The sequence below is a fragment of the Mesoplodon mirus genome (assembly GCF_964341445.2).
Source record: "Mesoplodon mirus genome assembly, chromosome: 8".
NCBI classification, from domain to species: Eukaryota; Metazoa; Chordata; class Mammalia; order Artiodactyla; family Ziphiidae; genus Mesoplodon; species Mesoplodon mirus.
The window spans coordinates 29,035,195-29,056,905 of NC_138984.1; the positions used below are offsets into that span (position 1 = coordinate 29,035,195).

Here is a 21,711-nt window from a genome sequence, read left to right on the forward strand (position 1 = left end):
GGTTAAGGCTGTGCAGCTAAAGACATACTTGTGTCAAAGTGGGAATTTTAAAGTAATCAGAACTCCATGGGGTCTCCTTTGGTAAAGAAAAAAACAACAACTATTCTCTGCAGCCGTGGCAGTAACGTTTCACACCGTTCACAGTTATTTTAAGCCCCCTCCCACCATTTTCTTTCCTATCGTGTTCAAATTATAGTTAGAAGGGATAAAGTAGCTTCTATCAGGGCGACTGAAAACATTAAAATCCAAAGAATTTTACTTAAGAACACCACATTGACTCTGTCCAGATCTATTTTGAATTTAAATGACAAATCCTATGTTTGTCTTAATTGTCTCGAGTATCAACTACCTTAACAAATGGAAGTCTATCATCAGGCCCTTACCTAGTTCCTTCGCTTAGGTACCATCTGGATAGGGAGACGGGATGGATACGCCGAAGTTATTTAAGTTTTCATTAAGAAAAGAGAGAATACACCAGAAAGTCTTTGCTAAGTCCCACGAGATGTTAAATAGAACCACGAACAGGAAGGGCCGCGGATTGGAGGGTCTCAGGCCGGGCTGGGAAATGGGAACGGGGGAAAGAATTGGGCATTCGGGTAGGGAAGAGGAAAGGAGACTGGCCGGACGCGACGGGTAAAGAATAAGGGGTGGGGACGCCAGGCAGAGCCAGCCTTCGTCCCCGGTGCCCAACCTTGGGAGAGCCAACTCCGGGCAAGAAGGAGCCCTAGGCGGCGGCTCCCTCCCGGGGGACCCTGGGGGCGGCGGAGGCCAGAGGTAAGCCCGAGAGCAGACGGCGCCGACCCCGCGAGGAGCAAAGCGCGCCCGCCGCTTCTTACCTTCGGGCATCTCCCGGTCGCTGATGTGCTGCAGGTGGTGGCCTTCGCTGCCTCCGAAATCCAACTCGGCGGGTTCCACGGCAGCCGGCGGCGGAGCTACTACCACCGCGTCCCCGGCCGCCGCCTCGTAGACCTCAGACTTGTAGTCCGGCTCCTCTGACCCCGTGCGCCGGCCCAACTTGGGGCTGGTGGCATTGGGGGACACGCAACAACACAGCGAGTTCCCCATGGGGCGCCTCCACTCCTCGCCGCCGCCGCCTCCGCTCGCCCCCCGACTCCGCCGCGCTCAGCAGCCGCCCCCTCCCCCAACAATGGCGCGGCGGGCACTGGCAGCCCCGGGCTATGCCGGGGCTGCGCCACGCATGCAGACGCGACCTCGCCCGCCGCTCGCCCGTCCGCCCAGCCGCCGGGCCCCGGGCAGGGCTCCGGCCCCGGCCGCACCCCCACCGCCGCCTTCTCGGAGCCAACTAGTCTGTGAGGGCGGCGACCAGACCGGCTTATTTAAAAGGGGTGGGGACCAGACAAGCGCTGAGACGTGCAGCCACTGCCGGGAGAGAGCGCAGCCGGAGCTCCTCCTCCTTCCGCCGCCGCCTCCCGACTGAAAGCAGCTAGCCTGGCCGGCCCTTGCCTACCGGAACGTGTCCTTCGGTCACCTGGTTACGACGGACCAATCACAACCAGAGTTCCCTCCACGCGCCCTCCTCAGCGCGCAGGCATGTGACTCACAATGCCCCGCCCCCGCCCTCGGCTGCTCCGCCCCCCGAGCGGCGCGCCCCGGACTCCGGTTTCCATTCATCTCTCGCGCTCCGAGCTTTCTGATCCTGCGGGAAGCGCCGCGGGAGTTTGTTAATCGAAGCCGTCCTGAGTCAGTGGGCTCTGTAGAAAGCCCCTGTTCGTAAAATGCCAGTTCAGTTAGCAACTCGGTTTCACCGGGTCGACAATTGACTCATTTGATGTATTGCTCAACGAACTTAGTTACACCCCAATTTTTGACCGTTTTTTGTTACTGAATGCTCCTCCTGTCTTGCCTTCCAAAGAGTGTTAGTTTCCGCCTGCAGTTTAACCATAGCAACCACCGGGGCCCTGGTCCTACTCTCAATAAAGAGCTGTGGCTGTGTCTTGAATGAGACTCGAGGACACGTCACCCCTCCACTTCCTCATCGGCAACTTAGGTACCGAACTCCTCCCTCCCACCTCTGAGACGCTGGGATTCAGCAACTCGCTTTTCTCGCCTGTTTCTCTCTTCCATGGCAGGAGTTTCCAGGTTTCCCTACTTTAGCCAACAACAACGCATAAAGCACGATTTTCTCATACAAACTTGAGAGTCACAAAGTGGAGTACCACGGTCTTGATTTGATGAAGATGATAACGATAGTTAACGTTTGGCAAACACTATGCGCCCGACCCCGTTCCAAGTGAGGTACTCATTTAACCCTCGGGAACAAAATCCTCAGAAACCTTCCTTTTACAGATTTTACAGAAACTAAGTAACGTTCCCAAGGGCACACGATTGATCAGGGGTGTGGCCAGGATTTGATCCCTGATTGTGTGGATCCCTAAAGGCACCTTATTGTGATGATCAGAAAATAAAGGTAGAAGTCAAATTTGGTTGGAAGTGGCATAGTGTATCAGGATTTTCTTTTTTTAAGGAGGAACAATTTTTTGATGTGGATTTTAAAATACTTTCCCTTCGTTCAACATTGATTAGTCCCTCCTACATGCCAGACACCGTCTGTGGGAAATAGTCCTGCCCTCAATGACCTCGGGCACGGTGAGAAAACAAAGGCTTAGAAAGCCCAATTGTCTGAGGTCACACTGCTGCAAAGTACTTAAACCTGAAATTCAAACCTAGGTCTATTAACCCCAAGTAGATGCCGGGGTAAAGAGCTTGGTTTTTTTCCCAGAAACATGAGAGCCATTGAACGTTGTGAAGTTAAGGAGTCACTATCAGGTGGTTTGTGGTGAGGTCACTCTTGACAATAAGTAGGACTGATGGAAGCAACAAGACCCAGTAAGAGACTTTATATTCATCTAAGAGAGGAGTGAGGGTTCAAACTAAAGGCAGTGGCAGAGACTGGAGTGGAGGGAAAGGATCTGAGGTCATTTGGGAGGTAGAATAGAAGTGCTTAGTGGCCAGATATGGAGCGAGAAGGGGAAAAGAGAAGCAAAAATGGCTGCTAGGGTCTGGCTTAGGGAACTACGTAGAGTGTGGTTACTTTTTCTTAGATGGTGCAGGAAAAGGAAGAGGTTTGGCAAGGAAGATCATCTTGCATTCTGTTAAGTGGAGCATGGAAATGGAGCTCTCTGGTTGAAAGTAAACCTCTGCAGGCTAAGTCCATTTTGTGATATCCCAACTTATGTTTTCAAAAATAGCACATTAAATCAATTAAAAAATGTGATTGGGGAAATTCCCTAATGTTGACAGCTAAGAATATCACGTTTTTCATGGAGCAACTTGGAATCTATGGTTTTAGTAAATGAGGCATCCTATGTAAAATAAAACTGGTAAATGAAAACAACATTTAAAATTGTGTTGTCATTAGAGTATACACAAATTGAATAGCTGTAGGTATAGAAGTGATTGCCTTGAGAAGACATGTGTAATAAGGAAAGGAAGAAAGGAAGGAAAGCAAGAAGGAAGGAAGAGAAGGAAGGGAAGGAAAGAAGGGGTCTTCAAAAATAGGGAGATTTAAGTGGCATTTAAGTAAACCTGCCAAAGGGAGCAGTGGCAATCAAGGGACTTGAGTATTAATCAGGAATGACTGATCACGTGAGTCCCATGAAGGTAGGGATCACATCTGCTTCTCACTTCTGGAGCACAGCACCTAGCACAGTACCTGGCCAGTAGATGCTCCATTCATAATTGTCCAGTGTTGTCCGTGGGGCAGGAAAGCTACAAATACCATTGGCTGTCGCAACTGGGTGACTGGGGATGTGTGCAAGCTGGATGGCAGGCAGTGAGTAAAGAAATGAATAGGGAACAGAAGTGCCCTTGACCGGTGGGGAGGGCCGCGCTGTGCATCCCTCTGCTCTCGCTGCAGGGAGATGGCTCAGCGACTTCTCCTGAGGAGGTTCCTGGCCTCCATAATCTGCAGGAAGCCCTCTCAGAGTCAGTGGGCGCCCCTTGCCTCCAGGGCCCTGCAGGCCCCACAGCGCAGTCCTAATAACCTGACAGTAACACCCAGCCAAGCCCAGTCAATATACACCACCAGAGTCTGTACAACGACCTTTAACATCCAGGATGGGCCAGACTTTCAAGACTGAGTTGTCAACAATGAGACACCAGTGGTTGTGGATTTCCATGCACAGTGGTGTGGTCCCTGCAAGATCCTGGGGCCAAGGTTAGAGAAGGTGGTGGCCAAGCAGCATGGAAAGGTGGTGATGGCCAAGCCGGATACTGATGACCACACAGACCTCGCCATAGAGTATGAGGTGTCACCTGTGCCCACCGTGCCGGCCATCAAGAATGGGGATGTGGTGGACAAGTTTGTGGGCCTCAAGGATGAGGACCAGCTGGAGGCCCTCCTGAAGAAGCTGATTGGCTGACAAGCAGGGAAGCGTCCTGACTGCGCCCGCCCACCTGGGCCCCATGGTCCCGGGGGACCCAGATAGAACACACAGCCCTTCTGTGCCAGCCCTTTCCATCTCCTCCCTCTGCCTGGCCCCTGTGGGTCCATGCTTTGGAGACCAGGCCTCCAAACACAGGAGCCTCAAGTGCTCCCAACCTGGCTGACCGTCAGGGTGGCCGCCCAAGGAGCGGTGCCGCCGCCGAGCTGGGACAGCCGTCTCCCCACCCACTCTCTGCTCCCTCTAGGGCTTGTCGCCGTGCTCCTAGGATGCTGGGACAGAGTCCTGGGGCCAGCCTGCAGTAACAGCTTGGTCTCCCTGCTCCCTTCTGATCTGAACCCCAGTGCCTGGCTCATCTGCCTCCTGCATTTTTCTTTCCTGCTGCTGTTTTGTAAAAAAAAAAAAAAAAAGAAGGAAAAAAGAAACCCCAACAAGTGAGAGTAATATACATAATTCCCTAATTTTTTGTAGGTCTGTAATAAAGAACTTTATGTGATCCCCTCTAAAAAAAAAAAAAAAAGGAGAAATGAATAGGAGGTGAGAAAATGGAGACAAGGATTCTCTTCCCAAACATTTGGTTGAGAAGAGAGATGTGGTAGTCATTAGAAGGAGATGTACAGTTAAGAATGTTTTTTTAATTTTTAAGATGGAAAAAAAATGTGAGTATATTTATATGTTAAAAGGTAAGAGCTGACAGAGAAAAAAGGAGTTTGAGGTTAGAGGAGACGGCAGAATTGACAGAGCGAAGTCCCCAAGAAGGCAGAACTGGATGCATTCCAGGGCAGGCATACATTAGCTTTGGACTGAGAGAAAAGCAAGGAGAGAGGACCTGGGTGACAGACCTCTATTCTGGGTCTGTCAGAATTGAGACATTTCTGATAGAGGATAGGTTTAGGAAGAGCTCATCTGACGACCTCTACTTTTCTCTATTATGATAGGCTTCTGACGAAACTGAGCTATTTGTAATGAGGTGGATAGACCTAGAGTCTGTCATACAGAGTGAAGTAAGTCAGAAAGAGAAAGACAAATACCGTATGCTAACACATATATATGGAATTAAAAAAAAAATGTCATGAAGAACCTAGGGGTAAAACGGGAATAAAGACACAGACCTACTTGAGAATGGACTTGAGGATATGGGGAGGGGGAAGGGTAAGCTGTGACAAAGCGAAAGAGAGGCATGGACATATATACACTACCAAACGTAAGGTAGATAGATAGTGGGAAGCAGCTGCAGAGCACAGGGAGATCAGCTCGGTGCTTTGTGACCGCCTGGAGGGGTGGGATGGGGAGGGTGGGAGGGAGGGAGATGTATGAGGGAAGGGATGTGGGAACAGATGTATATGTATGACTGATTCACTTTGTTATAAAGCAGAAACTAATAAAAAAAAATAATAGGCTTCTGTTTGGAAAGCTACTCTGGGAAAGAGAGGATAATGTGTAGAGAAGTTTACACATCAGAAAAGCTCAATATACCTAACAAAAAGAGAAACAATATCTTCCCTCAAAGTTGGATAAATTGAAAAGAAATTTGAGCAAAAACCAAGGAGCTCAGGTATAAATAGGTATGTCACAAAAGTGGAAGATGTGAACTATTTGTTCCTCCAAATAGTTAAAAGACATAGCAACAACTTTGTGGGGAAGAGTTTAAAAAATTAAGAAGAAAATGACATGTAATTGCAAAATGTGTGAACTTTACAAACACTTTAATCACATAAGAGACCAAAAAAAAGACCACAGGGAATATTCTTCTTTATTAAAAGGATACCAGGAGGAAAAGGTCACCTCAAATATCAGGGAAGCAAGGATGATTAATATTTAATTTAGTTGTTTAAAAGATATAAGTAAAGGGGCTTCCCTGGTGGTGCAGTCGTTGAGAGTCTGCCTGCCGATGCAGGGAACATGGGTTCGTGCCCCGGTCCAGGAGGATCCCACATGCTGCGGAGCGGCTGGGCCCGTGAGCCATGGCCGCTGAGCCTGCGCGTCCGGAGGCTGTGCTCCGCAACAGGAGAGGCCACAACAGTGAGAAGCCCGCGTACCGCAAAAAAAAAAAAAAAAAAAAAGATATAAGTAAGGTTTGGGGACAAAAACAGGCAACAGATTGAAATGTGGGAAACCACGGTGGAATGGGAAAGGATTCAATGAAGTTCAGTTTCAGTAAACAACGTCTTGTTAAATCCTTAGGACCTAGTGACTACATTCCACAACAATAATAATATTGTCTGAAGTCCTAGGAATGTCATTAGATACCATTTTGGATATTCTTGTAGACTAGAGACAACGCCTAAGATCGTTTCAAAATAGTGCCTGCATCTAACAGCAGACGCATGCAAAAATAGGTAGGTGTGACCTTGAAAATTAAAGAATTTTTAAGTTGCTAAGCAGAAAAAATACTAGGAAGCATCGTTATGAAAACAGATTTGAAAATATGTTGTTTTAAGAGAACATCGGGGCTTCCCTGGTGGCGCAGTGGTTGAGAATCCGCCTGCCGATGCAGGAGACACGGGTTCGTGCCCCGGTCTGGGAAGATCCCACATGCCGCGGAGCAGCTGGGCCCGTGAGCCATGGCCGCTGAGCCTTCACGTCCGGAGCCTGTGCTCCGCAACGGGAGAGGCCACAACAGTGAGAGGCCCGCGTACCGCAAAAAAAAAAAAAAAAAAAAAAAAAAAGAGAACATTGGAGGGCAGTAAGAAAAAACTGTATCCTTTTATGACAGTGGCAAGTCTGGGAGACCAAAAGGAAGCAAAGAGAAGTAATGTGGTTTAAATTAAGCAAGAATGTGATTCTGTGATAGAATCTGACACCTTGCATATTCCTACTGATGGCTGAACATTCCCTGGGAGAACTTGATGATTAGTGTTTTACATGGATGGATCTGGAGTAAACTCCTTCATTCATTCATCTTATTCATTCAGCAGCTGTTCAATACCCAAGCCCTTACCACAGGCCACACTTTTTAGGTGCAGAGAATGTTGCTTTGACCAAGAAAAACAAGGTCCCTGTTCGCGTGAAATTTATCTTCTAATAGGGGAGTCAACAGACAGTCTTATCCATCACATCTCAAACTCATGGCCCAGCATGGCTATTGGTCTCCAGCTATTGTGACTTCATGCCAGACAGTAGGGTGAAGGAGGAGAAGGGAGATTTTTCAGAAGATCCACATAGTACAGTGCTTACATATCATTGGCTTAAAGCTTAGTCACATGGCCACAGAGCTGCAAGGGAGGCTCAGAAAATGTAATCATATAGCTGAGTAACTAATGCAGAAGGAAGAACTAGATATTGAAACTGGATATTGAAAGCACTCTCTGTAACGAACAGTCTGTAAGAAAAGATTAGAGAAGTTTCAACTTCAAGAATGATCATGATAAAATTCCACAGCCCTTTGCAAGCACGTATGAAAAATTTATACAAGAAGTTCTGTAATGATCTTGTCTTAAGCTAAGAGGACAGAAAAAGTGGAGAGAGGCTTAAACTCTAGAATGAAACTAGGTTAGATGCAAGAAAGTCTATGATGGTCAAGTGAACAGGATTATATATTATATTTGTGTGTTGTAACTAATTGGATTCTATCTTGAGTATCACGATTAGTTCTTATAGAAGAGGATTCTGTGTGTAAGTAATATGTACATATTTTCTGGACACAGAGTCTACCCTTATCATCATATTCTCAATGATGTATGTAAACAAAAAAAGTTAAGAATAACTATTATACCTGATTTGATGTGGAACAACTTGACTTCTTTCATTCCCAACTTCAGAACATTATAATCCGGAATATTTAGTAAGTAGAGCATTCAATGGTACTGGTATAGTCAGTACCATTGTAGTAAACTACCCAGTGTCTCTTCTATGTGTCTTTTTCTACTCCTTCTGAACTCTTCTCCCATCTTCTCTCTTCTCACGACATCTAGGTTTCTTTCTGCCAAGTAAGTCCATTGAGATGAGAATGCGAATTTAGTTGAAATAATGCTCTAAAAAAAAAAACTGAAAAGGTGTTAGTTTACCATACCATCAGGGCAATTAATGCTCACTGGACAGGTCAGTTCTGGCCCCAAACGTCCCCTGTGGCTACAATTCCAAAACAAACATCAGAGACAAACTTTCTGAGACAAGTTCTAGGAAAAGCCTGCAGTTTTAAGAGAGACTAGGGGTTTCCTTTTGCCTTCCTGGGACAGTTATTTTTCTCTGCCATTTAATGGTTTATTTACTTCCATTTGTCTAAGTGTTACAGGAAATCTAAACTCTTTCTCGGCCCACTGTTAGTGCTTCCTTCAATCACCTCCAAGCGGGGGTAGAAGTGCGTTTCTCTCCTGGTTTTCTAAAGCAGATGCCAGCTCTACTTCCAGCTCCAAAGACTGTAAAAGCATGTGGTCTGCACTTAACTAGTTTCAGAAGAGAGCTCCCCTCTACACTTGCCCAGGAAATAACTCACTGCCAAATCCACTTAGAACAAGGCAGAGTGTTTTAAAAAAAACACATTAGATGCTTTCAATTGTATTTTTCTTAATCATGCCAATGCGCCTTTCCTCCCAGCATTTCCATATTTCCATTTGTTTCCCTTGTGTGACATCTTGGTACATTTAAGATATTTCCGTTTTATTCTCTTAAAATTGCCTTACCGAAGTTAGAACCATTTTCTTGCAATGATTTAACGTGTTCCCCTCAGTATCTCCTAGTAGCCTTTTTGACAACAGCTTCCTCAAATGAAGTTGATATTAGAAGGAGGAGTTTCATTAAACTTGACGGCACGGAAAAGTTTGAAGATGTCTTTTTAACCAGGTACGCCTCCTAGAAACAAAGATCATAGACTTTAGGACATGAATTTTTTCTCATGACGGCTCTATTGTCCTGTTCTGGAGACAAATCGATTTTTATACTCATAGCATGGCATCCACCCTGAAGTACCTCTAGAACTTTTCTATCAGAAGGGATTAGGACAGCAAACTGGATGGAGAGTTATATTTGAATAGGAAGAACACTTGGAGAAAAACCCAACGACTTAGGTTACATTTGGGGGGCGGGTAAGGCCTTGTCCCTTCTAGTGACTAGACCTGGCCTCCGTAGGGTGCTCATTTGATGAGCCTACGTTGAGTAATGCCATACACCCCATGAGTTGTTTCATTCCAGTTGTACTTACTACGTAGATAAAAGCAAATACTCCTCTGAAAATAATACTTTGTTTATGCAATCAATGCTTTGCCCAGGAGAGGCAAAGAAAAGCTGAGACCACAGAAGTAGCTGAAGCCAATGTCCGAAATGAGTCTACCCTGTTCTTTGCAACCGGTTTGCTGTGTCCCACCTTGGCCATGTGGTAAACCTCTACTCATTCTTTGAGGCTTAACTCAAGCGGGTCCTCCTCTGCACTGACTCTCTGACTCCCTCAAGGCTGTGAGATTCTACATCTTGAGTGCATGAGTTCCTTCTGTAAAGCAGCCTTGTATCACATTGTGTGGTAATTGTCTGACACCCTCATTAAACTAGCCACTCCCCTGAGGACAGAGCTATTTTATTGAGCTTTTTGGTATCCCTGGCACTAAGTAGAATACCTAGCTTGCGGCAGTCTCGATACATTTTTCTTGAATGAACAGATGAATGAATGAAAAAGTTGAATTGAGAGCACCAACAATCACAATTTGGAAACTGTTATAATTATTTTTTATTTTTCAGTCTTCTCTATTCTCTTTTGTGCCTCTCCTTCTAGTTTCTGTTCCCCTGCAGCATTGTTAAACGACAACAGTCATTTCCTAACGCTCACAATTTTATGGGTGAGGTAGGGCACGGTGGGGACTGCTCATCCCGTTTCCAGGACAGCTGGGGCCTCAGCGGCAGTGGATCTAGCAACTGGACATGGCCAAGATGGCCCACACAGGGCCACACAGCTGGAGTGTCTGTTCTGGCTGTCGGCTGCGCTCCTCGGTTCCTCTCCATGTCACGTCTCCTGAGGCTGGAATGTCCACAGTGGCTTCTTCACTCCTATGTCAGGTGCCTGGTCTGCGAAGGCTGGAACATCTGGGTCTGGCTGGACATCCCTCACCACGTGGTGGTCTCAGAGTAGTCAGACTTCTTACTAGACAAGGATATGTAATCCCAGTGGGTTTTACTTCTCTGGTAAAGACATTAATCTCAAAATATGGGTGAGGGACTTCCCTGGTGGTCCAGTGGTTAAGGCTCTGTGCTTCCAATGCAGGGGGCGCGGGTTCGATCCGTGGATGGGGAACTAAGATCCCACGTGCCGCACGGTGAGGCCAAAAAATTAAAAATTAAAATAAATAAATAACAATATGGGGCAGGTGTGGTGAGCAGCATTCCTTCAATTAGAGAAAAAAACCCTCAAAGCCAACTTCTTCACTGTTAGGAAGTTCGTCCAGACCATCACCTTACAATGGATTATGCTAAATTACTGCAACCGTATCTAAGTCTTATGCACTACCCACCATTCAAATAATTCCTTTCCCCCCTTGGTCTCTGAGATTTTTGGTAACTAGAAAGAACACAGATTTCTGCGGAAACAAATTTGCCATAGGTTCAGTTTGTTTTGTGATGTCCCAACTTATATGTTGAAAGTAACATATAGTCCATTAAATCAAATGGAGAGGAGTAATAGAGGAAACTTCCTAACGTTTACATGCTAAGAATATCTTATTTTTCTAGTGATAACTTTGACAGAGCAAATTAGAATCTATGGTTCCAGCAAAGGAGGTGTGCTATGTAAAATGAAACCATTGATGAAAACAGCACTCTTAAGTGTTATTATCACTGCTACTCTTAATTAGTAATTTCCATGTGAATGTGTACTGTGAAGTGCTTGACACGCAGAAACGAATACCCACAAAACCCCCATGATACAGTAATATAAACGTCCCTCAGGGAGACTCTCCATATGGGACCAAAGGCCCATCTGACCCATTACATAAGGATCTTCCCTTCTGGGAAGTAGGTGGAATGAACACGCTGTTTGCTATTGCCTGCTTTTGAAGCAAGGTATGGCAAGGTCTGTGTGCCCTTCTCCAGAAGTATCAGGGGAGAAGCCTGAAACATCTGCAAGCTCTGTTTAGCGCTCTTTTGGGTAGAAATCATGCTTTGCTGGCATTTGATGTTTCTATAAAAGAATAGGGAGAAACTTGCCTCTCAGAGTCCTCAATGAGATAAGAAGGTCGTGGTTAGGTAGCAATTGTGATTAGGTGTCTGCGGAGGAGAAAGAAATAAACCGGATCAGAAAAATATACATTCCCTACAGGTATCCTTACAGGGCCTTGACTGAGGGCCAAATAATCACAGAGAGAGCAATGCCGCTTCTGAGGCTCAGGATAATTTGGATAATTAATTATAGTTAAGTAGCGATTAATAATGATTTGAATAATTGAAGGTTCCCCACCTTCAGTCTGTGGGCTGGGAGCAGTGCCATGCTGAGCCATAATGGAGCCTGAAACAAAGGAGAAATTAGTAATACTTATCTGGCTCTATTTAAATTGTTGATATTTTGTTCATCATAGATTTTTAAACATATTTTCATTAAAAATATTCTATTAAAGTATTGTTTATCTTGATCATTGTTTTGATATCCCCTTAAAAACTTGGCACTGGCAGCAAGTGCCTCATTATTCCCCGCCCCTCCCACCGCCCCCCACCAGGCCCTGTACCCAGAAGCAATGTGAAGGGTACTTTTTTTTTTTTTTTTTTTGCGGGACGCGGGCCTCTCACTGTTGTGGCCTCTCCCGTTGCGGAGCACAGGCTCCGGACGCGCAGGCTCAGCAGCCATGGCTCATGGGCCCAGCCGCTCCGCGACATGTGGAATCTTTCCGGACCGGGCCACGAACCCGTGTCCCCTGCATCGGCAGGCGGACTCTCAACCACTGTGCCACCAGGGAAGACCAAGGGGTACTTCTGATATTGCTTGGTCTGCCCTTAACAGAGAATAAAGGGAAAGTCCAATCCTTGGATTGGTCCCTGACTTTCTGTGTCCTAAAATTTCTAAATCATTGAGCTCAAAAGAATCAAATTCCAGTCTGGGCCAGAGATGGAAGGCAGCCCCAAGTCTTGAGTGTAGCACTATTACCCCACTTTACAGATGAGAAACTGAGACTCAGTACAATTGACAGGTATGCCTAGATGACAAATCTAGAAGGTGGAACATGAAGACTTGAATCCAGGTTACGTGGATTCCGTGGGCTGTGCTCTCAGCCACTGGGCTCCAAGGGACTGCCCATGTACTGTTTCCTACCGTTCCCCAGTGAAAAAGACAAATAATGTATTTTTTCTCTCTTAACATAACAGCCAGTTACGAGTTATGAGTAAATATCTTCTATTAACTTTTAATAAATTTATTGTCTTTTTACTCTTACAGAAGTAATATATATTCACTAAAGAGAAATTAGAAAATACACATCAATGAGAAATCAAAATCCAATCCCCAGAGCCACCCACTATTACCACTTTTTTGCATATCTCTCCAAGCTTTATTTTATATTTTTTTTGTTTTGTTCTCTAAGTCTTATTTTAATAAAGATAAATTATATGTATACGATTTTAAAATGAAACTATGCTACACATGCAGTTTTTTAAAATGTGATTTCTTCACTTAACAATATACCTTGAACATCTTTTTCTGTCATTGCTTTTTGCAGAGTAATTTGTAATGGTTTCATAATATGCATTCATCCTTTCATGAATATTTATTGAGCGCCTGCTACTTTCCAGGCATCAGCTAGGCATCAGAGATACATCGGTTAACAAAACAAAGAATTTGGCCCTCTAGGGTTGACATTGAAGTAGGAGACCTTCAAAAATGAATAAATGGGGCTTCCCTGGTGGCGCAGTGGTTGAGAGTCTGCCTGCCGATGAAGGGGACACGGGTTCGTGCCCCGGTCCGGGAAGATCCCACATGCCGCGGAGCAGCTGGGCCCGTGAGCCATGGCCGCTGAGCCTGCACGTCCGGAGCCTGTGCTCCGCAACGGGAGAGGCCACAACAGTGAGAGGCCCGCGTACCGCAAAAAAAAAAAAAAAAAAAAAGAATAAATGTGTGTCAGTTAATAGGGACTTCTATTTTGGATGTGTCAGGGAGTCGGTCTTCTTTGATAAGGGGCTAACACGGGCTCAACTGTCCCATAAAACTGTCCCCCTTAAAATTTATATGTTGAAGTCCTAACCCTCAGTACCTCAAAATGTGACCATATTTGGAGATAGGGTCTTTAGAGTGGTAATAAGCTACAGTGAGATCATTAGGGTAACCCCTAATCCATTATGACTGGGATCCTTTTAAGAAGAGGAAACTTGGACACAGACACATAGAAGGAAGACCACGTGAAGACACAGGGAGACGTCAGCCACCTGTAACCCAAGGAGAGAGACCTGGAACTGATCCCTCCCTCACAGCTCTCAGAGGAAATCAGCCCTACTAGCATCCTGATCTTAGGCGGTCAGCCTCCAGAGCGGTGAGAAAATTAATTTCCATTGTTTAAGCCTCCCCAGTCTACAGTACTTTGTTACGGCTGCCCCAGGAAACGCATAAATTCAGAGAAAGAGGTCTGAATGAAGTGAGAGGGTACCAGCCCTATGGAGTCTGGGGACCAGGGAGGGCCAAGTCCTGGTAGTTTGCATTAGAGGAAAGCAAAGGGGTCTGGGGCCTGGAAGGGTGGCTGAGGTGAGAAAGGAAGCAGAGAAGTCAGAAAAGGCAGCAGGGCACCGCTGGGTCCTCAAGCACCCTGCAGGCCTTGGAAAGAACTTCAGGTTATACTCTGGGGAGACAGGAAACCACTGGAGAACAGTTGGACCTGACATACTTTAACAAAGGCCCCCAGCTTCTGCATGGAACCCAGATAAGATGTATCACAAAGTTTGGAACTCTTTTATTCATCAATTAAATTATTTAGCAGTGCATCTTAGTGAAAGGAATGAGAAGCAGGGAGAGGGGTTTCTGGGACACTGGCCCCAAGCCTTAAGCCTTCTTTGTATCCCCACCATCCCAACTGGCCATCCCACTCCCCGATCTGACAAACTGTATCAACTGTCATTTTAAACCAGCTTCAGACTTTTTCATGAGTCCTTCTCCACAGGGTCATACAGTGGGACCTCTCCTCCCCCAGGCTGAGGCCCGCTGGCTGTTAGCCCTCCCTTCGCTTATGTCTGTTCCCTCTCACTGGGTCTCGCACCAAGGTTCCCAATCCTCAGGTTACCTCCACCCAACTCAAGCCTTCTTAACTCACTGGCACCAACTGCCATCTGCCAAGATCCCATCTTACTCTTCTCTCTCCCCCTCTCCCTCCTCCTTTCCCTCATTCCTAGCTTTTCCTAGGAAATGGAGAAATGGAAGCCTCCTCTGATATCTGAAAATGAAATTTCACGGAAGTGGACAACCCCCATATGAACTCATGGTTACTCAGCCCAACTGGAAACCTCATGCCTTCCTAACAAATCAGAGATAATGGCTGCCTGGGCAATAACAGCCCAGGGTTGGACCGAACTTTGACCAGCGTGCTCCTGTTAGGAGGCTTTCATTACTTTCCAGACTCCTCTTAGGCTACTGAGAGGTCCTCTCTTGTAGAAAGAGCCCCCCTCAGTAGCTTCCTTTAAGAATGTGTGTGTCATTTTTGCTTCCTGCTCAAAATCTCTCTATGTCCTCCATTGCCTCCCACCCAAGGCCTATTGATTCTATCACTGTACACGTGTCATTCTATTCTAGGCTTCACTTTGACTGTTATTCACTGAAGACAAGGGATCAAACTGATCCTCTTTCTGAAAGAGCAATAAACACATAGAAGTGGAAAGAAACAAATGGATTCCATTAGTAAGTGTGCCAGTTCAGCCCAGACTAACAGGCTAATCCACTCTTTGACCGCAGGAGAGAGTTGACATTAAAAAAACCGGCAGTGGTACCTATATAAGCTGGATATTCCCAAGTGCAGATGCCCTGGGCCTACAAAGGGGAACACCACGAGGGCCACTGGCCCCGGTCCTCTGTCACAAAGGGCCTCAATGCCACCAGGTTATACCTATAATTACAGAGAAGCATTGGCAGGTTTGAAGAAAGAAGATATCACCACCCAACTTAATTCTGGGTCTCATTACTGGGCCACATCTGTTGTGTATGATGTATCAATATTTTTAATAAATCCCCTAATAACTCCTTTAATCATTTTGGGAATGGCATAATTATATTGAACTGAATAAATACACGTGTAGGTTGAAACAGTTTACTCCTTAGATATTGACATTGAAAATATACCACAAATTTTGTAACTTTCATTTCTATTTTGCACTTCTTTTCCTTCTTTTTCTTTCTTTTTTATTTTGTTTTGGTTTAATATAGGACTGGCCTGGGCCTCTCTTGACCTCTGACAGGCCCCATGAAAACCTGAAACCGAGGCAAGGTGACAAAGTCTGGTCCTTCAGCACTAAGGGCCTCCTCATGTTACTTCTTTACTTAGAAAAATAAAATGTTGCTGCAGAAGACCCAGAGCCACAAATGTTCTTCTCAGGTGAATCAGTTTCCAGAATTCTTAGATTTTTAGTTTAATTTAGCCATCAGGGAATTGTGTAGACTGGAAATATCTAGGCAAGACCAAAACAAAATCTCAAGTGGGCATCTGTCTCTTTCAGGTGAGTTAGAATCAGATAAGCCTCTGCGAGGAAGCGAGTGAGGGAACTGTTCTCACCCCACACAATCACCTCAAAATCAGATACAGGGTGAGTTAAATAGTACACATCTTGCTGCATATCTGACCAGATTCCCATTTCTATTTTTTTTGAGCAAAATAGCACAGCACCTAATATATGTCATTAAGTATGTTTGCAATACTATAATTTAATCTTTGTAACTGCCATGCTAACCAGACACTAACATGCCCATATGTTCAGTATAGAAATGACGGCATGAAACTTTTTAGCAACTCCTTGTATTTCATAATAATACTGGGTCATCTTGAGTGTGAGGGATCATGACGCTGTCTGTATGTAGTTTTAAATTCCCTAGTGATGCCAAATATATTTGTGTCAACAGATACTGTTCCAAAATACCGGAGTTCAAATTAGCTGAATACCAGGGGACTGACTCAAATGACTGCAGGAGAAATAAATATATCTTTAACTAACTCAGATGGCAAAATGTTGAAAACTCAGAAAATCTGTATTACAAAGAGCTGGAAAGTAGTAAAGTAAGACATTTCCAGAAAGGCTAATCAATTTAGTGTTTTCTTTCATTATATTATTGGAACCCTTTTCAATTCACATCTTTTCTCAGCCATATGTGAAAAACTGTTTTTTACCAACTTATGATAGCATCTAATTAATTATGAATAATATATCATCATTAGAAATGTAGAAATCTGTTTTATACTACAGAACTATTCAATAGAGTAAAATACCAATAATCATAGTAATAATAATCACCAAAGTAATACGTAACTCTGATTGAGTACTTAATATGGGCTAGAAGCTTCACTAAGTACCTTTATGGATAGTTTTATATTAACCTCCCAACAACCCTGTGAAATAGGTAAAATAATTTGCTAATTCCTATTCTAATGAATGGCTAAGATTTTTATTGAGAATTTTCTGTGTGTCAGGCACTGTACATGTATTAACTCATTCATTCCTCACAACTCTCCACAAAGCAGGTGCTCTCATTATTCCCATTTTAGGCATGAGGAAACTGAGGTACAGAGTTGAAGTCACCCGCCCAGGGCTACTAAGCTGTAAGTGACATAGCCAACACCCAAACTCCATCTGTCTGGCTCCAAGCTCAGTCTTTCCTTACTGAACAGAGGCTCAACACCTGTTATATTTTCTTTGAAACTTCTGTGTGCCAGGCACTGTAGCAAATGGTCTTCATATGTTAATTACCCCTCCTTGAGGAGCTCATTGTTTTCCCATTTTTCAGATGAGAAAAGGAAGGCACAGGCCACTTGCTCCGGGTTCTAAACCCAGTCTTACCTGACTCCTGAGGAAAGTGCTGGCCACAGAGACAGAAAGTAAAGAAGCTGCCATCATCAAAGGCCAGCTCTAGACAGCACCCAACATCAGTCTTGTGGCAAGCCTGACTTTTTATGGGCTTGTTCAGGCTGGGAGAGTCAGAAGCTATCCGCCTGGGTCCACCCCTTTCTTAGATTTTTGAGTCATTTGTTTAGGCCAGTGGTTTGAAAAAGTCACAGACGGGGAGTATAAGCACAAGAGAAACTATTCTTGCAGAGTGAAAACCAGCTTGTAGTTTTTCCTGTTATTCATTTTGAGCTTCCTCTTCCTTACCACTGAACATTGTTTAAGGAATTATTTCAGTACTAAATTGCAGTAATTTCTATTTCCTTAAATTTCTATTTTCTTAAATTTCTTTCTGACATATATTTGTAGCCTCAGCTTTTTTTTTTTTTTAAATCTTGTATTTCTCTACCATATGTATTCTTATATGCTTATATTCCAAATCAAGTCCAAGCTACATGAAGTCAAGGTCTATATCTTACTCATCTTTTTAATCCTTATAGGACCTCACATCTTATATTGCATAACGTGGGTGTTTGAGAAATATTTGGTAAATTAATCAACTTCATAGGCAGTATATTTGGAACTTAATGATAGCACCTAAAACTATCCTAAAGGGCAAGTAACTACAATCCCAGTACACAAAATCACATACATAAAGATACAAAATCCATATTTTGATACATAGCTTCAGCTTTTGACAGCCATCTTTCAAAAATTTGGTGATGGTGCCATCCTAGCCTGGTGCCCTGTGCAAAAGACATTTCCCCTGCAAAATGGTGTTTCATTTTCCTGAACTGTGTACAGGATTGTCACTTTTCTTTGTTTCTTCAGAAATGAGTCCCTTCATACAATGAATCGTCATTTCTTCTTTCTGAAGTCATCTCAGTCTATATTATTTTATAAATAAATAAATAAATATATATATTCACAAATTGACTTACAAAGCTTGAGTCCTCAACCAGGGCTCACTGCGAATGGCACCCTCTAGGACTAGTCAGTATATAAACGCATAACCACACACAGTGCCCTTGAAGTTAAGAGCTCTGTGCTAGAAGAATCCAACACTTAGAGAATTTAACAGGAATTTGCTGTCCTTTGATTTTTTCCCCCCTGCTGTATATTATTTCCAGATTTTAGCATTATGACTTTTAAATTCTTTTCTCTGCAATGCAGAACCTGGATAGACAAGCAAAACAGTATATCTAGTGTGTAAGACAGAAAATCAGTTGTTGGCCTACTTGTAATAGGTTCAACTTAATTTTTTTTAATTTGGATTTTTTAGGAGGTTGTTATTGTGGGGTAAATTTGATACATTTGATCACATCGGTTTAGTGTTACTTCTCTTAGTTGAAACATAATGAAGAGCTAGAGTTTATAAACATGGCTCCAATGGGTACAAGCTCTAGTTGAATGGACATTTTGGTAAGCTAACACCATTTTTGAATGTAGCTACAAAAGTTGTCATCAAATTCTAGAATTATAATGGGAGAAAGTCTGGGAAGGAAGTAATCTAATTCACCTGTTTTAGTGCAGATATATTCTAAAGATCAAATGAAGTAAACTCGAGTTTTCTCTTTACTGACTTAGATCCTATACAAAGAAGGTAGGTGAATTCCCTCATGCTTCTTCTTTCCTACTTTTTCCTTTTACACACACACACACACACATGCACATGTGTGTATGGTTGCCAAATTTTCTACAGTGCATGTGATCTTGACAATCAGAGGAAAAAAACGCACAATAATAAGTGTATAGCACATAGTACATACTCAATAAATTTTGTTGAATGGGAAAAAAATACATTTGAAAACATGAATTATAAAATCAAGCCTTGTCCCTTGATTTAAAAAAAATTGTATGAGCTTCCCTGGTGGCGCAGTGGTTGAGAATCTGCCTACCAATGCAGGGGACACGGGTTTGAGCCCTGGTCCAGGAAGATCCCACATGCCGTGGAGCAACTAGGCCTGTGCGCCACAACTACGGAAGACTGCAAGCCACAACAACGGAAGCCTGCGAGCCACAACTACTGAAGCCCACGTGCCTAGGGCCTGTGCTCTGCAACAAGAGAAGCCACCACAATGAGAAGCCTTCACACCGCAATGAAGAGTAGCCTCCGCTTGCCGCAACTAAGAAAGCCCATGTGCAGCAACGAAGACCCAACACAGCCAAAAATAAATAAATAAATAAATAAATAAATTTATTAAAAAAATCATAGATACAGTCTCAGGACATAATCAACACTGTGAACAAAGATTTATGCACAAATATTTATTGCAGAGTTATAGAAATGAAAAAATGGAAGCAATCTGAATAGGCAATAATAAAAGAATTATGAGATAAATGCTATATCCATGAGGAAATATTATGCAACCCTTTAAACTATATTTATAACAACTTTAAAGGACATGGATAAATGCTCATGACATAATGTTAAATTTATAAAATCAAGGGCCTAGTAAGTTGTATTTCAGTACAAGTTTAGCTCTGTAAGGACACAGTGCACAGAAAGAAGAACTGGAAGGGAATATACTAAAATGTTAATAGTGTTTCAGGGTAGTGAGACTATTGAGGGTTTTTTTGCCTCTTTACCGTATTTCAGAATTTGTCTTAAATAATAAAGATGCATTATTCTGATGATGATAAAAGAGTTAAAAACTAGAAAAATGTTTCTATGGAAGAGAATTTATTCATGTAGCAGCTCAAAATCAATGAAAAGTTTATGCACTTATAATATAAACTAAACCCATCAGATGGTTTTCATTATAATGCTATGAGAGTCACATAACTGAGTTTCCATTATCCCTGCAGGTAATCTATTCCAAAGTATAACAATCAAAAAATGTCAAGTTTACCTTCAATTTTTTGGTTTCTATTTGGATCCATTATGACTCAGCGACTTTGTGGGAATATGTGCACTTATATCACATTCTAACATCTTTCTTTTACTAAATAATCTATTCGTTTCATTTTCTCTTCCTTGCACTTTCTTATTTTATTGTCTCTTGTTTTATTTTATTCTGTATTATCTCAAGTTCCTGGGGTGCTAATTCTCTCATTTATTGTCTCCCGACTCTCCCTCACGGTGGATCATTTCCTCATGTAGTCTGTAATTTTTAATTGTGAGTATATCTTTAGCAGGTACATTGTTTCTTTAGATATTCCAGGTGCTTTGCATTATAAAAGTGTTCTCAAAGAAAGATTTTGTGTTTGCTTCCAGCCCAGCTCTTGGGGATTCCACCCCATTCAGGACCCATTTTCATACTAATTTCTGGGCTTGGGATTCTCATACCATGCAGATGGTATTAATTCAGATCTTAAACCTCTGCATAGGTTTTTTTTTTTTTAGAAATTTATTTATTTTATTTATTTATTTTTGGCTGTGTTGGGTCTTCATTGCTGCACGTGGGCTTTCTCTAGTTGTGGCGAGCGGGGGCTACTCTTTGTTGCAGTGCGCGGGCTTCTCATTGCGGTGGCTTCTCTTGTTGTGGAGCACGGGTTCTAGAGCACAGGCTCAGTAGTTGTGGCACACGGGCTTAGGTGCTCCACGGCATGTGGGATCTTCCCAGACCAGGGATCGAACCCATGTCCCCTGCATTGGCAGGCGGATTCTCAACCACTGCATCAACAGGGAAACCCCTGCATGGAGTTTTAATTTCTCAGAGGAGACTTCTTCTTATGCACAAAGTGCCAAGGGCACAAGCTTCCTTTATGCAACCAGTGTGGTGCGTCTAATGCTCTCTTCATAGTAGGCCAGACCTCCAGGACTCTGCTCTGAAGCAGAGGTCTTGGTTCTAGTTCCCCACCTGGTGTGAGCCCTCAGTCATGGCCTTCATCCCTATATGGATACACAGCCACACACAGCCTGTGACTGGGCCCAGTGTCCCCAGGACTTTGATGTCATCTCATACACATATTGCTCTAGTTTTGAGTTCCATCTTCTGTTCTGGTGCCTAGGTATTTCCTTTCAAGCTATATATATATTTTTAAAGTTTTTGCATCTTATCCAGAAATCCTATGGTTTGGAGTGACAGGAGTTCTGTGGAATTCTTGGAACTCTGGAGTGGGAAGAGTTGTCTCAGCTGGATCTCAAGTCCTCAAGAGGGTTTCTGGACAAGAGCATCTCAGACTATACTATTAGCACACCTCATGTGTTGCCATCCATTTTGAGGGAGTCACAAGAGATTAGCCATTAACAACAGTTAGAGCATCTAACTTTTTCCATTTTTCACCTTTTAAAACAAATTCAAGACTCTTCCTGTATGATAACATGACCTTCATTTCCTTAAATTCTTTAGTAGGTAGAAATGCTCTAAGAATGTCATCTTTTGTGTAT

At 43.6% G+C, this 21,711-nt stretch overlaps 3 protein-coding genes across 4 annotated transcripts in view; 1 reads left to right on the top strand and 2 right to left on the bottom strand.

The window, feature by feature from the left end:
* Positions 1-1,428, bottom strand: part of CCNYL1 (cyclin Y like 1) — a 35,218-nt gene extending 33,790 nt beyond the window's left edge. The window contains exon 1 of one of the 2 annotated variants that reach the window (XM_082631089.1): positions 837-1,428. In XM_082631089.1, the coding sequence (XP_082487215.1) occupies positions 837-1,065 (229 nt within the window). In that variant the 5' untranslated portion in view covers positions 1,066-1,428. The remainder of the gene's footprint in view (positions 1-836) is intronic. The other variant, XM_082631088.1, reaches the window with a different exon arrangement.
* A 2,393-nt stretch (positions 1,429-3,821) lies between these two features.
* Positions 3,822-4,909, top strand: LOC309809449 (thioredoxin, mitochondrial-like). The gene is given in 2 exon segments (XM_082630513.1): positions 3,822-4,097; positions 4,101-4,909. Coding segments are annotated over 2 exon segments (498 nt in total). The 5' UTR covers positions 3,822-3,881; the 3' UTR covers positions 4,383-4,909.
* Positions 4,910-6,132: 1,223 nt separating this feature from the next.
* Positions 6,133-21,711, bottom strand: part of LOC309809342 (uncharacterized protein) — a gene marked incomplete at its 5' end in the record, with an annotated part of 71,945 nt that continues 56,366 nt past the window's right edge. The window contains 3 exons of the mRNA XM_082630405.1: positions 6,133-8,390; positions 9,026-9,194; positions 11,782-11,829. Coding sequence (XP_082486531.1) covers positions 9,069-9,194; positions 11,782-11,829 — 174 coding nt within the window. The 3' untranslated portion in view covers positions 6,133-8,390; positions 9,026-9,068. The remainder of the gene's footprint in view (positions 8,391-9,025; positions 9,195-11,781; positions 11,830-21,711) is intronic.